Here is a 17,619-nt window from a genome sequence, read left to right on the forward strand (position 1 = left end):
AACGTCCATGCTGCCTGGTCCCTCCCCGGGAGCTGCCAGGGCAAGGCAGGCCCCAAAGTGCTACTCGCTGGTTTTGCTTTTATTTCGGGGGGTTTTTTTGCTTTGTTTTGTTTTGGTTTTTCAACATGACCAAAAAGAGAAGACGCTCCAAATCTTTACGTTTGTCTTTATTATTTGACAATCCTGTGTCCCCCAGGCTGACCAGAAGCTGCCCCTTTGATCCCTTCCATCTTACTTTGAATGTAGTTCCCCACCCCCATGGGAGAGAGAAGCTTTGCCAGGTCACGGTGGCTGCTATAAGCCGGGGGGGCGGTTTCTTTGTTTTGTTTTGTTCTTTTAAAAATTTCCAGCCAAAACCAAAGATTTCCTAATGATTGTATAAACTCAAAACAAACAAACAAACCAAAGACAAAGGGGCGTCTTCAGCACCAACTCCATCTGTGAGCCAGCCCTGGTGGGGGGGTCTCGGCAGGCTGCCATCCTGGCAGGACGGACTTCCTGCTTCAGTGCCCTGTGGCTGCTTCCCTGACCAAGCAGGCTCCACCTGTGCCAGGTGACTTCTACCCCACCGGCACCAATTAGCTCTGGAAGACACTTGCTCTTGAAACTGGCCCAACCCCAGGGTGCAGCCGCTGGGGAGAGCGATGCAGCTGGCAGGACTCCACAGATTGGTTGAGAAGCTGAAGACTTTGGTGCATGATTGGCTGCTCTGATGGGTGCTTTAACCCTTTGGGGGCTGGGTGATGTTGATTAATACACGCTGAGGTGCACTTCTGAGCTTCCCCCCCTCCCCTCCTCCCCGTAACTGCTTGGAAGAGGCTGTCCTGTTATGAGAAATCCCTGAAAGCAGAAGAAAAAGCTTTTCATTTCTCCTCTAGTTCCTTTTTTCTATATATTTCATTTTATTTTTGCAGCACCACTGTGCAACTATGCATTGTATTTCTCAACCTTTTATGCTAGGTAGATGCCTGTGACTTTTTAACTTGGGGGGGGGATTGCAAATGGAGGAACTTTTTACATGGATCTTTTTAATCTCAGTTGATTGGGGGGTGTTTGGTTCTAGGGTCATACAAGCTCTATCCCAAAGCAAAATCCAAATGTTAATATTATTAGCCTGATGCAGATACCAAAGATAATTTCTTTCCTGCAGAACCTTAGACTTGTGTATTAAGTACGATTACCCAGCACTTGCATTAGTCTAACCTCAGTAATTCCAAAGCTTAGATGTATATTTTGGTATATTTCTGGGATATTAAAAAATTGTCGTTTAAATTCTTGTTTGTTTCAGTGTAATGCTCTTAAAGTCATAGCATGGAGATAACTGAACTGTCCTATTCTTAGTAGTTTGAAATAATAGTATTTTTGTATGTTTTGGGTGTGTCTATGTATGTATTAACATAACAGTTCTCACTGCCTAGGTGTTCATAATTAAAGAGAGTTTCTACGTGTACATAATATTCCATGACAAACTTCCACCGATTCAGATGGCATTTTCACTGAGCGCCGCACCCAACTGGGGTTCCTTCTTTCTTTTTTAAAGAGACAGCACCCTTGTGTCTTTCTTTGTTTTTTCTCCCTAAAGGCCCACGTTTCCTCTCTATGTAACTGGGTCCTAGAGCGTTTTCCTGCTGTTTAAGGAAGGGGCCGGAGAGGCCCACAATTTATTTAAGAAGAACCTTGAGTGCATGCTAGTTTTTAAACTCTGTTGGTCTCTGGGGAAAACTGGGATTCCTGCTGACTCCAGCCAATGGTTTCCTCTGAGTGATGATCTGTGAATACTGAGTGTCCTGTCGGGAGTCTTGATGCTTGGCTTCTGAAAAATAGACATTGTAGTTCAAATGTTAACTGCTTGGGTTTGCTTTGCATGACTGTTTGGTTGAGCTGTTTTTCTTTTCCTCCCCTCCTCTCACTTACTTTACGTGTCCCCTCAGGGTCAGCGAGATCCCTGAACCCGGGGTGGGACTGGGGTACTTGCGCCTAAAGAAAAAGCATTTTTCTCTTGTCTTGAGTCTGAAGTGTAAAAGACCCAATGATTCTGAAGCTTGGCTGATGTCTCCTGGGGGAGGATGCTGTCTCTTTAAAGATGCCCTTTATTATTTTTTCCCAGTGGCTGCCTGCAGGTGACTGTAGGCATTGAGAGATTGTGTAGATTACAGTAAATCAGGATGAAATGGTAGATTTTGTGTAGATGCATTTGTCTGCTGTAATTTTTTATATATATTAAACTTACTGTAACTGTACAGTTCATTTCTGTTGTAAACATCATTAAACCATTTTCCAAGTGTTTTAACATGTATGCGCTTGTTTGTGGTTTTTAAATGTGTGTGACTGCCACTCCTGCCTGCTGGTTCTCAGCTCGGAGCTTTTGCTCCCCACCCCTGCGCTGTCCAGCCTTTTCTCACTTAAAATAGCTGGCAGCCTGTCTTGTTCCCTGAGTGCAAAGGTAAACTAGAATGGATGCAAGCGCTTGCTTTCCAGCACCAGTGAGACCGTGCCTCAGAATCAGCCAGCCCAGTTAGACACAATTACACACGCGTGGCTTCCCCATCAGCTTTATTAGCTCACCAGAGATCCTTTCTGTTGCTGAGCACCAATGCCTTTGTGCTCACCTTGGAAAAGATCCCAAAGAGATTTTTTTTTTAAATGTACATTTCTTTGGCTTCTCTACATTTCCTTTCCCAGCAAGTAAGTTTTGCTTTGTTTTTATCACGTACAAAATACAGCACTGAAGCATGTCAGCAGAAAAGGTCAAACTGTGGATCTTCAACCAATCTTAAGGCATCCTGTAATTTAATCCCAATTTTCCCAGCATCATCTCATTGTCAAGCGTTACTGGTGTGCAATGTCCCAGCTCGCATCCTAATGAATAGGGATGGTTCACTTAATATGCTGCACCGGTCCTGCTGCAGGAAGAAACCTCTCTGCTAAAGGTTACCTAGCTTTCATTTATTGTCATCCGTATTCCTGGATACAGCTCATGTGCTGCAGGAGCTAGTCGTGCCGGATGTTATTTCTTGAGCCCCTGTTGCAGCCAGTGCTGCGTTTTTTCTGACTGAAAAGCAGAGCATGCTTTTAGCATTTGTCGCACTATAAGAACTTGACAGTTTTTTTCCAGTTCTTTGCAGTTAAAGAAATGTAAAGCTGAATTTACAGCGGAAGATAAGTTAGCTGGACAGTTGTAGTTACTTTAGTGCAGATCACAGTAGAAACAGTGGCCACAACTATAGTGCCTTCCATGGGAGGACCCCTAAGAGCTTTACACCATAATGGAGGCTTCACAACACCCCTGTGAGGTAGGTAACATGTTTTGTTTTGGGTTTTTTAAACACTTGGGGAACCTAAGTCTAGTCCAAGGCAGGGGAAGAGCCCAGGAATCCCAGGCTCTAGTCCATAAGTGCTGATTTTTATTTTTGGTGTGGGTGGGGCCCCAAGATGATGGACATGTGGAAAGTTTTATGCATTTCAGGTGATAGCAGAGGGGGGCCAGGGCCCTCGGGGCCCCTACATACTCTGCTCTAATCCCTTGCTCTAGCTACAAATACTCTTACAAAATTTAGCCTGTGAAACAACCACTGTCATGGGGAATAGTTTTACAGATCTATATGTTGAAAAGCTGAAGCTTGCTGTTGCAGACTGGGAGGGGGGAAGGGAGAAGGGGAATCTCCAAATGATGAAGTTATTTCCTTGCTGTGTAATGACTAAAAGGAGTTTCCTGCACTGTGAAAAACCGGGGTTGGCAGAATCATCTTGTTTGGATTCCTGGAGTTTCCCTTCTCTCCTCCCCCAAAGTGTGTGGGCTTCCCTCAGTCTTGCCCATCTACTGCACAAGTCCATGTTAGCGGGGAGGCAATGGCTGCATCTGGAGGGCATCATATGTGTCCTTGGTTGCTGCGCTGAGTCCCTGTGACAAGAAGAAAAAAGGCAAAGTGAAGGAGGTAACAGAGTACTCCCTGCCCAGTGTCTTGCTCAAGTAAATTTGGATTTACGTAGCTGCTACAAGAGGGTTGTTCATTCTCGCATTTCCTTCTTCATGGTGGAATATTGATGGCCTTTGGTTAGCGAAAAGGGTTAAAAGCAAAACATGGATGTAGCAATCTGGTACAAGTGGTCACACAGTGACCAAACTCCAGCAGCAGAAGATTGGCCAACACAGTCATCTGGTTGTGTCCACACTGCAGTAAGCACCATCTCCATGGACTTCCCTAATTCCAGAGTTGGAATTTGGGCAGGACAGCAGTGTTAACACTGGTAACTCAGCCAGGTGTGTGGCTTAATTGCATTGCTCCGGATGGAAAGAGGAGTGTAGGATACAGAATCATTCCATGAGCACCTGATATTTTCTCTCCCAAACTGTCCCCTTGCTGTTGCTCAGCCAAGTGGCTTCATTTATTTAACATGTCCTGGCCTTCTTTGCAGCAGGTGTAAGTGTTTTCAGAGATGATCAGGCAGCATGCAAGATTCACAGGCAAACAAGGCCCAAAAGGCTCCATCTACAGCCTCCTGAGCTAAAGACAGAGAAGTGCTCCTGAAGCTGGTAAGTACTGGCTAAAAGTATGATGTGCTGTGCCTACAGGTACAGTTTAAAGCATACTTCTTACTGCTCGATTTATGCTACCTAGCATCAGCAGGGCCTTGAAACACAATATCAAGTCTGAACAAAATCAACACAAAACTTTTGAGCAGCAGCAGGGAAGGTCCTGCTTTGATTGTCCACAGTGGTCTGGAAATAACCTGAAGCTGAGTCAGCTGTTTATGAAGCCTGTGACTAAGGCTGCTCTTGTAGAGCAGGCTACTAAGAGATCCTGTTGGCTGTCAGCTCACTGTAAGACCACCTTGATAAGAAATCAAGGGTGGTGAGCACACCAGAGGAGGAGAATAGAAGCAGAAGAAGGGACAGAAAAGTGAACACCTCCAACCTCTGCACACAGCACTGCTTAGAAAAGAGGATGTGATTTTTTTTTTCTTTCTTTCCTTTTTTTTTTTTCCTCCCCTCACCCAAAAAAAACAACAGTTGAGAACCACTGCTCCAGGCTCTTTGGGAGGGGGTGCAGGGACTTAGCGACTCAAGCATGCAAACCAGAGCAGTGCCTCTCAAATGGTGTGGGTCACACACCCCTATTTGAGTATTATACTGCTGTGTGAGCCACTGATTCTGTGCTATGGCTAAGAAAAAAGCAGTGCTTGTTACAGCCATACTACAGAGATGGTTGTTTATTTCCCTCCCTTTCTATTCCCCTTTCCTTTCTCCCTTTCATGCATCCCCTAGAGTTCATCCATCCACCAGTTTGTAAACACTGGCTTAGACAAGGAGAGCAGTTGCAGTTACCTACCTGGTAAAGGCCATCATTCCCTTTGCCTCGCCGCCTCTGGGGCTTTGGGGAAGAAAAGAAACAGAAGCCTGGGTTAGCGGATGCTTCCTGCCTAAAGGCTTCATTTCCCCTGCCACAGAGGTGCTAGAACTGCACCCTATCTCTGCACAAGCAAGTGAGCTGCTGGCCAGGCATCCTCTGTCAAGGCCTCTTGCTCTGGAGCATGCTCCTCTGCCCACCCTAGCCCCACAAGAGCCCGGTCTGCAACCTGGCAGCACCACTGGAGAACCAGGTATTGCTGTGGCCCATAGTTAAAGAGAGGAGGGGAACAGGGCTTTGTGCTAGTTGGGGTGGGAGTTCTGCCTGCTCATCATGATTTCACATTCATTTTGTGGGCTGGCATGGCAGCCAGGCAAGAGGGGTCTGCATGACTCCTCTGTTGAACAGCATCTATGAATTAGGCTTAGCAGCCTGCAGAGGCTCAGCCACTGCCTTTATTTATTAACCAGCTGCTGAGCGCAAAGGAAGCATTTGCAGGCTACTTTGGAAAAGAGAATTCTATTCCAACAGCACTCGGGGCTTGGCTGCCAGAGCCATGCTGATGCAATGTAACTGCACTAGCACAAGACTGCTCAGATTAGCAGCTTCAAAAATACAAGCCGGCCCTGTGGCACGTGTGCCGATGAAACCAGCGTTCACATTGGATTGCTGTCTGTCAGGCCCCCCTACATGTGCAAGTAAAGACACAATGGGATCTCACATGCAATTCCCCACAATCATACCTCCTGCCATGCCATACAGAATTTGCAGGAGGCATGGTTGTGGGGATCATGCATTATTAGATCCCATCACACTTTACCTCCAGTACAGGTGGAGCCTGGGATCACAGTCCCGGGTTCCCCCTGCACTGGTTCCTGTAGCTGTGTTCCCGCCTGCCTCTGCTGTGAGCCCTACAGCTGATGTGGGCTGTGGGAGTCCCAGCAGGGGCAGTGGGGAGAAAGCTGCCACCACTGTGAGCCTCCAGAGCTGCAAGGTTCACAGTGGGGCAGTGTTTGCCCACTGCAAGCCCCGCAGCTCAGGTTCACAGCATCAGCAGCATTCTTCCAGCTGCCACCGCTACAAGCCCTGCAGCAGCATGGGCTGCAGGGCTCATAGCAGGGGCAGTGCACGAAGCGCTGCAGTCACTGCAAGCCCTGCACCTGGAAGCCAGCATCTTTTGTGGAACAACTTTGTAGCTTAGTGCTTATTTTATCATGCTATTAATTGGTTGAACGTGTAACCGGGTCACAGCTTAAGGCACAATTACCCAGTTTATCACATCCTCAATGTAACGTGTCAGGGGGGGCTTCAGACTAAGCATCTGACCATCATGTAAGATGTTGGCTTCCAAGTGAGCCCCACCATGGTCTGCCATGGGCACAAAGATGCCTGAACTCCAAGCAAGTCTGGTAAGTAGCGTCAGCCAGAAGAAGGGAGGAAATCTGAAAGTGTCAAAATATCTTTTCTGCCCTTTTTAAAACAAATCTTGGGCTGTGTTTTATGTTAAAAAAGTGGTCTAGGTTAAAAAATGGTTAAAGAGTTAAATGACCTGAAAATTGAACAAAGCATTATCTTTGCAGTTAAATAGTGTCTGGGTTTCACAGAAAAAAAATCTTTTTGCTGGAGAAAACCAAAAACTCCTAGTGCCACTGGACCAAGCTGGATTTTTCACCCATAGTTTTGGTTTGGCCACAAAAATCAATTCTCCCCTTTTCCTGCTAGCACTGTGACCCACTCCCTGCTGGGCACCAGCCATTTGTCTTTGTCCAAAGGTGATTTTTGTATTGGGAAGTTTCAGAAAAAGCTCTTCAGGCGTCTGAGTAACAGGGAGTGGAGAGAGCGTGAGTTTCATTTTCCTTTTCAGAATAAGTTTAGTCATGCAGTCTTTATAGAGAGCTGCTGTAAAAAAAATGATTGGCATTTGAAATTCAACAAGGGAATAGACTTCACCCAGGACCACAAAAACCTTTGCTGGTTTCACATGGGAGAGTGGGATATTCACCATAAAGTTGGGTAACAGGTGTGCACTCTAGCTCTGCAACCTGCGATGCACTTCACAATTTATGTGCCACCTTTAAATATTCCCAGCAGGAATATTTCTGCTTCCTGCTTCTTCTTTTCATGCATCCCCTAGAAGTTCATCTATGCACCAGTTTGTAAACACTGGCTTAGACAAGGAGAGCAGTTGCAGTTACCTACCTGGTAACTGCAGGAAGCAGAAGCAGAAACTGCAGGAAGCAGAAATATTCCCAACAGGAATAACAGCACTCTTTTTCCTTAGACATGGCTTTGGTTCCATGTCCCACTGAGCTTGTAAATCCAACAGGGAAAGAAGAAAATCGGTATAACAGTTTTAAAGAAAAGAATTCTTAAAATGGTAAGTTGAAGCTGATTTGCTGGCACAGAGCTGCCTGTTTTGGCGACGGGGCCTCAGCGATGGGGCAGTTCTTCTTTCTGTGGTTGAAGAGAGGACACCAAACGTCCAACCTGTCCTTTTGTGCTTACCGTATCTTTAAGGTTGCACTTGTGTTATTCATTGTTTGGAAGCTAGCAGGGTGCGTGCTTTTGGAAAACGACAACTGTAGTTGGGCATGGGGGTTGTGGATGTTGAAAACATGTCTTGCATGAGAGTGTACTGAGAGCAGGGGCTGTATCAGGCACACGTGTTGGATCAGATGGAAAGTTCTCAGCAGCATCCCACCTGCCTTTGGATGGCATGTACCACTCACCTCTCCCTTCTTCCCAATCTCGCTGTATGCCTCGCCCATCTTGTCCTTCTGCAGAGACTGGCACCCAAAGTCAAAGAACAACATTAGTAGTGCAAGAAGCCAAGCCACCCTCTTACTGCCACCACATATACCCTACTGCGTCCCCCAAAATCCACTGCTGCTTCTCTCAGCTCCACTCCTAATTGTTTTCCTTTTGCCCTGGCTCTCACTACTGACTCCAGACTGACTACGAAATAGGCTGCATGCGGGTGATCCAGTGAATACAGAGCACAGATTAATCTGGATGAGCCATCAATTCTACCAACACCTCATCCTCTACCACCAATGGCAGCAACCTCCTCTAGCAAATCCTAGACAGTTTCCATGCCCGTCCCTCTGTTTATGCCATAGTGATCAGTTATGCTGCCTCAGCTCTTTTGGGCATGCGTGTGGATGGCAGCCAGTTTAGAGGGAGCTGAAGTTGAAAACAAGGGCACAGCTAAGGGCCCAAAAGGCTGGAAAAAAAGGGATCCGTGTAGTGGGCTGGGAATGGAGGCAGGTTGTTATTCTCCGTGGGCCCCAAGAAGGGGCTGCTCACATGCCCTGCTGTGAATCAAACGTTTAAGAGCCCCAGTGGTGCTGTAGGCACTGCCAGGGTTAGTAGAGACTCCTCTGCTGACAACTCTAGCAGACCTTGCCCAGTCCTGGCTGCTGCCTTGCAAAGTAGGATGCTGCTGCTTTCAGGTCAGTTAGTTAAGAGGTGACCCCATTGCTCTGCCCTACTTTTGCTACTGACTGCCAACCTCTCTAGTATCTCATGGCAATGACTTCCACAAGTTAAGTGCAAACTGTGTAGAAAAGAACTTGCTTTTCTTGGTTTTAAACTTGCTTCCTAATAATTCCCTTGCATGTCCTCCCTTTGTTCTGTCAGCATGAGCCACACAGCTACTCCTCGCTTAACATTGTAGTTACATTCTTGAAAAACGCGACTTTAAGCAAAACAATATTAAGCAAATCCAGTTATGTCACAGTAGTTACCTACCAGCAGGCAGTGGCCAAACAACGTTATAACTGAACGTTGCACGACTTTAAATGAGCATATTCTATAATAGATCAGCAACATAATAACAAAACACCGTTAACCAGGATGACGTTAAGTGAGGAGTACCTGCAGTAAATCCTTATGCATTTTCTCCTTTCCATTCATTCTTTCCTAGGCCTCTATTCTCTCCCCCTTCTTTTGTTGTTCTCTAAGCTGGAAAATCCTGACCTACTTGGGCTCTCCACACACAGAAGCTTCTCCACACCTCTGTTCGTCCTTCCTGCCCATCTCTGTACCCTTTCTAGTTCTGCTGTGTTCTCTGGGAGACCATGACTGCACCCCCACCTCCATAATGAATCAAACAGTCCCCCTACTTTCACCTCAAGCTGCCCAGAAAGCTTATGACAGACATTGCATTGGCCAAACCCAGCTCAATGAGCCCTACATGTTTCATTCAGAAAAGTGCATTTGATCTCGCGCTGTCCAGGGCAGGCTCCTCAACGACCTTGTCTGTCTTCCTGGAAGCTCCCTGCAGCTTCTTGATGAAACTGATCTCTTGGCAATTTCTGTCCGTGTTGCTGAGCCGATGCAGGGGTGGGAGAGGGGGCTTCCAGCTCACAAGGGAAACTTTGGCCCCGTTTGGACTTAAGTGGAATTTCCATTTCCCATGCAAGGAAATCTGATTTTCTGCTACTCTTCCCCCCTGCCCTGACCCCAGCAGCAACTCTGTTTACTCACCGTGTAGAGAGGGTCATGAGGATTCTTTCTTCGTTGCTGTAAAACAAAAGGAAAAGCTGTTTGTCAGGTAATCAGTATCTGTTCCCTCCAAGACATGGGGCTGTGTGCTATCATGGTCTGTGGCTGTGTATTGGAGACTGTCTGTGCATCCTAGGCATGAAGTGTGCACCCTTTACTGCCCTTCCCTGCCCACTGATCTCCAGCCTGGAATGTGTTTGCATGTGGGTTGAAGGGCTGCTGCTGCTCCAGTGGTTTCTTTGTTTGTGCTCATGGAGCCCAGCTCTTCCTCTCTCAATGGGGCTGCTGGCCTCATAGGCAAGCCCTGAAGTACTCATAGAGGTCGTCCCCTCCCTCTTCCTCCTCAGAAGCAGTGAGAACAGTCATTTGGGCTGTTACTTCAATTTGCTGGCACTTGTTTCACAGCATCGCATCCAGAGACGCCCACTTGGTCCTTGCCCTGCCCCACATCCGCTGGGTGTCACTTCCCATTCAGAGTAGTTGCAAGCTCTTAAGGGGGCAAGCAGAAAAGATCAAAGGGGAAGTTTCATTCTCTGCATCAAAGCTGCCAGCCATGCTGTGGTTAGGACAGCTCTGGCTCCAGCCAAAGGCACCTGAATGAAGGGTGCCAAGTACCCTCTGGAATAAGAGCAGATGCCAGAGTGCAGGAGCTTACTGCAAAGCAAGACTTGTTAGGCTATCTCTACAGGAAAAGTTTCTGCCAGCCTTGCTGTCAGTTTGAGTAGGGGAGGAAGGGTAGTAGAAGGGGGAAAATGTTCTGCTGCCTTAACCCACTTACTGTGGAGCCAGCTAGAACCAGCAGGTGAGCTTATGCCAGTGCCCCTGGCCAGCAGAAGCAGCTCTGCCATTAATGCAACTTCACCCGCCTCACTATCCACACAAGAGCTGTTGCTGACTCAGCCGGTAGTTGCAAGAGAATCCTTCCCTCCCATGTGACATGACTGTGCCAGCAAAGGTTTCCTGTAGTCCCACCTAGGTGAGGCCTAGTCAGCCTTGGCAAGGGTTGGACCCATCATTTCCATAGCCAAGTCAGCGTCTAGTCCCCCTTTACCCACATCAGCTCCAGCTGCCCAGCAACAGTCTACCAGGGCTAAAGCCCGCTTGCACCATTTGCACAGGACCCCCTACAGGGAAGCTGCCTTCTGAGCCTCCATACAGCCACTGCACTGGGGACAAATCGCCACTATGTAGCTGTGCACACCAGATCCTGCTGGTGCATGGCTGGATCTGGCAGGCAGGTGGCTAGATTGGGCCCATGGACTGACCTCGCACCACTCTCCAGCTTGCAGGGCCAGAAGGTTGGGTGCCACTGGCACACAGTAACCAACACCAGTGTGAGAGACTCCACGCAGTGGGGACTGAGACCAGCAAGAGGGAGCCCTATGTAAACAGACAGCAGCAGGGTCAGATCCCAGGATCTGCTACTTAAACAAGTCGGGAACTTTTGCCTGTGACTTGAGCAAGACAAGGCAAGTCTCTGCTAAGCTGCATGAAGGCTTCTGCCCTTTTAGCCAGCAAGTGGCTCACCAGCAGGCCCTTGAATACACATGTAGGCAAGGCTCATGCCCCCACCAGCTGGGGGTAGAGGACAGTAGTGCCACATACAGACAGCTGAGAAGAGGAAAGGAACAAAATGCATGAGGGGAATTTACCTGATTTTTCCCTCCTAGCTCAGGGTCACCACCTCGCTTAGCCCCCAGAACATCATATTCATCTCTGCGTGCATGAGACAATTTCTGAAATAACAAGGCAGAATCAGCATTGGAAAAATCAGTTGTTGGCTTAGGGAGAGCAGGGAAGGCAGCACTGATTTGATAGCCTGTGAGAGACAACAGTTAATAGATTAAAAATAATTTTCCTATTTATTTAAGACAAATAATTGTCAATGCTAACAAAAAACAGCCACCACAATTGTTGATCTGAGACGTAAGAGACTGATCTTCTAGCCATAAACCACTGGGTTAAATGACACGCGCTGTTACCTGAAGGAGAGCTGAGGCTTTTACCCTTTGCCTGTGATGGTCAGAGGTGTACACACACAGTCAAAGATTTTTCTTTCTACAACAGTTAGGCTGGCTTTGCAATAGGTAAACAAGGAAGCCCTCTCTCTGACCTTATTCTTGATGGGAATGTGCCACCTTCAAAAGGTGGCAGATCAGAGCATGCGTGTGTATGTACTTTATCAGGACAACACCCGATATGGAGGGCAGATCAGGAAATTCTGTAGCCCATGTCTTGTATGAGAAGGCAAAGGCCATTCAAACAACATAGAAATGATAGCAAAAATAAAAACTGACAGAGAAATACTTTTCATATGCTACAGTTAGACTGTAGGATTCATCACCACAGGATGTGGTTGAGGTATAAAAAAAAAAAAAGAGGGGGGAAAGGGTGTGGGGACCAGATATGTTTAATAAGATTATCCAGAGTTGTTGCACTTAATGATAAAAGGACCATTGGAAGGGATATGAAACATCCTGGCATTCAACCAGCTTTTAATTATTCAGGGTCTGGAAGGAAGGCAGAGTCTCCTGTGTGCTCACAATGGGGTTTCTTGCAGTGTCTTCTGATATACATGTTGTGCTCAGTGGGTCTGGGTTCAATTCTGGAATGCCATTCCCCACAGTTCAGGACGCACACAGAGTGAAGTTAATGAACAGAACAACGAACCCATGCTCTTCATGAGCCGGGTGAGACTGAGTCCTGTTAGTGACAGAGACGGGCTGCAATCCCATAAAGTCAGGGCTACTTTGATCCAAAAAATCAAAATTCTGACCCAAGTCAGATCAAAAGTCTGAGGATGGACAAGTGGTATTTCTGGGGTTCAGTGCTGACCTTGCTCAGATCCCCAGCCTCATACTCTCTCTGGCTTCCTCATTCATCCAAGAGGCAAAGATTTCTTAAGGTGATATCTTTTTTGGACCCACTATGCAGTTGGCAGAGAGTTAGACAAGCTTTTGAATGCAAGACCTGATGAAAAATATCTTGCATTTGAAAGTTTGTCTAACTCTATCCCAACTACACAGTGGGTCCAATAAAAGATATCACCTTAAGAAATCCTTGCCTCTTGCATAATTTCTGGACCATCTCACAGTTACAATACAACTTTTACACTACCATTTATCTAAGACAGCGGTCTCCAACCTTTTCGGGTAGGAGATTAGTTTTTGAATTAAAAAAGCAACCCAAGACCTACCCTGTGCCACTGCCTCCTACCTCTGCAGGTCAGTCTGTGGGAAGGGAAGGTGGGGGGCAGATTGAGGCAGAGGAGCAAAAAATTGAGTGCGTGCCCCACCTCCAAGCAGGTAAGTCTGTGGGGGAAGGGACAGGGGGAGGGGAGAGGACTGTGGGGAGGGGGGCAGGGGGAAAATTGAGGCCCCAGCAGTGAGGGAGGGAGCCAGACACAGGCAAGAGCAGGGGCTGGGGCTAGGGCTGGAGCTGCAGCGAGTGGGCCTGGCTGGGCCACATGCCCCTGAAGGCCTCCACTTGTCCCCCACCCCTCTCCAGCCTGTACCCCGCTCCCTCCCTCACTGCTGGGGCCTCAATCTGCACCCCCCCCATAGCAGTGAGTGAGGATGTGGAGCAGGGGCAGGCCTTGCACAGCTGGGGTTGGGTGCAGGATGGCGCTGTGAGCAGCTCGTCCGAGTGGCATGTGCCCCCGGATCTGCACGTGGGGTGGGGTGGGGTGGTGCCAGGCTCTTCCTGGCGTGACTCTTGGGTGGGGCGGCAGTGGTGCCATCAGGAGCAGGGCTACAGGGGTGGGGGGTTCAGGCACCTAAAAATAAGCCATAGCCCCCCCCCAACCCCTCCCAGTGCTGCCGCTGCTGTCCAGCCTGAGAGCCATGTGGTGAAAGAGCCATGCTGGAAGGAGCCTGGCGCTGCCCTGGCCCCAGCCCCAGCTCCCCACCACCCCATGTGCAGGTCCGGGGCACATGCCCCCACCCCCATGCCCTCCCTGGCTGCATGCACCACCCCCATCCCTGCACCCCTAGCTGAGCTGCTTGTGGCTCTGTCCCGTGCCTGCCCTAACTGTTCAGGACCTGCCCCTGCTCCATTCCCTCACTCACCACTGCGCATGCACTCCTCTTTACCCCTGCTGCAGCAGCCAGAAGCCCATAACTGGGCTGCCTTGTGGACTTACCTCTGCCCCATGTGGGGGGCCTAAGCCCTGTTGCTCCCCTCCCCTTCTGCCACCTATGCCCTTGTGTCCCCTGCCACTGGATGACCCAGCCAGGCCGGAGGAGGGTCAGAGCCCAGGCAGCTCATCCAGGCACACGGTGAGGCTCCCACTGCTGTACGAATCCCAATCTGTGTGTGGGGCTTGGGGTGTAGAGCCTAGTGTGCAGCGGCAGCCACCTTTGCCCTGCACATAGATCTGGAGGGCATGTGGCCCCTGGGCCTCCACCAGGGTGTGCGCAGTGCGGGAACCACCACGTGCCCCTGGATAAGCCATCTGGGCTCCGACCCTCTCCCGGCCCAGCCGAGGCCCCACTCGCCCCTGCCCCACTCCCTCCCTCACTGCAGGGTGGCAGGGCAGGAGGGTGTATCACCCCACTCACACGGCCCAACCCCGGTGGCAGGCAGCTTAGCTCAGCCCAGCCACGTGCTTTCTGCCCTGGCCGCTCTGCGCGTGCGTCCTGCTGCTCCCAGTTGCGGAGCCTCTGACAGTCGATCTCAGTCTAGGGGGGCTGAACACGTGCGCGCTCAGCCCCCCCAAACTGAGATCAACTATCAGAGCTCCGTGATTGAGTAGTCGATTGAAATCGACCAGTTGGTAACCACTGATCCAAGACCTTCACCCTCTTGCACTTTTCAGAAGAGGGGGCTGGCTCAGGAACTGTACAGGTCTGGATGCATCGTCTCTGGGAGGGGGCCAGCAGGGACAAACTGCTGCCCTCAGCAAGGTGATCGGGCCAATCACCATGTCTTAGAAGACCTAGCTGCCAAGAAGCCAGATGTGGGAAGAGAGTTGCACGCTCCTCACCCAAAAGCGAAGCAGCAAGATGCTATAGAGGCAGCAGGTGCTAGGGGAATAGGGGGGTGGTGGGAGGGGGCCAGGGTGGCAGGCTAACATGTTGGAATGAGATTTCTACCATTATGGTGAGGGTTCCTGGTTCCACTGGCTGGCGTGAGGTAAAAATCCAACCTCAATCTACTATGCTGAAGCTAACTGAAGTCAGATACCACTAGAGAAGCAAGTCTCCACTGATTGGTTCTGAACTGAAGCAAATGGAGGAGTTATGACGATCTCAAGTCAGTGATCTCTTACCTGAGTAGCAGGTTAAAGCATTGGTAGATGCTTTAACCATGATTCTTTCCTGTACCTGTTTCATGCTTTCCTGAGTTAATTAAGCAAAGGTGATGCAGCACTCGCTCTTTCTTCCCCTTCCCAGGAGCTTACTATACTAGTATCCTGGCACAGCTGACTGGAAATCAGTTTTGTCATTGGCCAGGCAGTACTGTGCCACAAAACACCAGCAGTAGTGAGATAAATCGTCAGATGAAAAACATAAAGAGACCTATAGCTAAATGATCAGCCAGTGTGAGCTCATCTTTTTAGCTGAGATTATAAGCCTTAACCAAACTTCCTCATTTCTGAAAAGGTAAATTAATGCAATTTTAGCCCATCTAGAAGCCCCTTGCTCCAGCGATCATTAGCATCTTGCAAGATTAAAAAAAATAATCTAACTTATTAGCAAAATGTTGTACTATAAAATTTACAGTATAATTTTGTATCTGCAAAATTGTACAAGTAAATATTGTACAATTACCTGTACCGTAAGTGTTACTGTAGTATCCCCATTATAAATTAATTGTTGTAGGCAACTACTAGAGTCACTTTTGGAAGGGGAGCTGCCAGTCCTGGTTCCGGACAAACATAAAATCTAGAGCAAATTCCTTTCCCAGGGTTCATTGCTAATAAATATTTTAGGGGAATTTCTCATTCAACCTGAAACAAAGCATTCTGGATCTCCATCTTCCAGGCCTTAACATACCAGCTTCTGCTCACCCACTCCAGTTGTCCCCGTGAAAACCTGCAGGCGACTTACTCAAGTCCTGTTTAACTAAAAACTGACTGGTGTAGAAGTATTGCAGGATCAGGCCCTCTGTGGAGAGAAGCCCATGCACCTGATGGCCGTGTCACAGAAAGCAACCTATCCGATCAGTGCGCGCATCCAGAGCACGGGTCTAGACACGACTGAATTCTCACCTCCTGTACTTCAATGGAGCAAAGCCTTAAACTGGAGATTTTGCATCTGCTCGTAGCTTTTTTACCCGGGAGTACAAGAGGCACTCCCAGGCTGAGCTGTTAGCTTGTCTCAGCTGGCAGTCCCACCTCCTTGCACCTGTGATTGCTCATCTGGCTTGCAGAAAAGCCAGCTTGCTCAGAGAGCTGGAGCTGAGGTGGCCTAGCTCAAGTCACGGGTTTAAAAAGAGATGTTGTAATCACTTACATTGTACACATCACCCTGGCCTGGCAGCCCTTGTGATTCAGGGGTCCTGGTGAACTGAAAGAGAGAGAAGGCAGAGTGAGCACACAGTCATGGCATCTCTCTATCCACTGCTACCCCCACCCTAACCTGCTATGTTAGGGGCTTACAGCCAAGTAGCCTGCAACACTTCCAGTGCTACCAGGGGTTTTCCTTTGTCCCCCTTTGGCTTCTCCAAGGAACAATGCAGGTCACAGACCTACCAATAAAAGATGTCCTTGGCAGCTTGATGGCTGGACAGGCCATTTAAACCAAGAGTCAGTGCATTTAATCCAAATCCTACTATTTACAGTCTCATCACTGAACTTTGCCAAATCTGTATTCTTCCACTATAGAGAGAGAGATCAGTTGGGCAATGTTTATTAACATAATTACAAGTTTAAAGCAATTTGGAAGCATACCAGTGCCTCTATCATCATCAAAAATGAATTCTAAATATCTATACACTTTGGCATTTGCTTTTAGTTTTTTTAATTATAGAAAAATCAGAGTTATTCCTCCCCACTTCACTCACCAGGATGTGGGGTGCTGAGCAGCACCAATATGCTGGTGCCCTGCCCCTGACTCCCAACCCACAGCCCCACCAGTGCCCCTCACTCCTGACCTGCAGCCCCTGCCTGCTTTGCACTAGCAGCTCCATCCCAGCACCAGGACATGGGTCCAGCTGCAGTTGTCCCACCCACTCTGAGTTTTGTGGCTCTGAGCAGTGCCAGCTGTAGCTGTTTTGATCCCTGTGCCCAGGCCACAGTGATCCCCATGCTGTTCCTGGGGAAGCCCTCAACTGGAGCTTAGGGGCTGGGCTGGGAAGCCCCTTCCCACCTAGGCTGGCCTTCCCCTACACAGGCTGCTGTAGTGGGGCAAGGGGGCTCTAAGCCTGTCTCTGGCATCCTCTCCTAACTGGAGCTATCCTCCACCCCTGACCCCATCTCACTCACTCACTCACCCCTGCTGCCACCTCCAATCCTCCCCACAGCCCATTACACACCAAAATGGTTCCTGGAACCAGGAGCCCCAATAGGCTGGGGCTGCATGCCACAGCACTGGTTTGGGCACAGGGCAAGGCTACAGTGTGGCAGTTGCCCCTGCAGCCTCAGCTCCCACCAGCAGGTCCTGTCCCATCCTGTTTGGCAGCTGTGGGGTTTGTGGGTGGATGTGAGGTTTGTGGGTGGAGCTGTGGGTTGATGGGTGGACAGTGGGGTGGGGTATAGTGGGGGGGCTGCTCAGGAGGGGTTGGATGAAATAGAAAATTTTGGAAACTTAAAAGTGCAATAACT

At 48.8% G+C, this 17,619-nt stretch overlaps 1 protein-coding gene across 1 annotated transcript in view; it reads right to left on the bottom strand.

Annotated features, from left to right (window-relative positions):
- Positions 1-116: 116 nt before the first annotated feature.
- The window catches only part of CD247 (CD247 molecule), a 99,287-nt gene continuing 81,784 nt past the window's right edge, over positions 117-17,619 (bottom strand). The window contains exons 3-8 of the mRNA XM_019525714.1: positions 16,310-16,363; positions 11,507-11,590; positions 9,837-9,872; positions 8,078-8,134; positions 5,331-5,372; positions 117-3,901 (exon numbers count right to left, since the gene is read on the bottom strand). Of these exons, the coding sequence (XP_019381259.1) occupies positions 3,836-3,901; positions 5,331-5,372; positions 8,078-8,134; positions 9,837-9,872; positions 11,507-11,590; positions 16,310-16,363 (339 nt within the window). The 3' untranslated portion in view covers positions 117-3,835. The remainder of the gene's footprint in view (positions 3,902-5,330; positions 5,373-8,077; positions 8,135-9,836; positions 9,873-11,506; positions 11,591-16,309; positions 16,364-17,619) is intronic.

This window comes from Gavialis gangeticus, unplaced genomic scaffold (genome assembly GCF_001723915.1).
Source record: "Gavialis gangeticus isolate Ggan-Ray unplaced genomic scaffold, GavGan_comp1, whole genome shotgun sequence".
In the NCBI taxonomy this organism is placed as follows: Eukaryota; Metazoa; Chordata; order Crocodylia; family Gavialidae; genus Gavialis; species Gavialis gangeticus.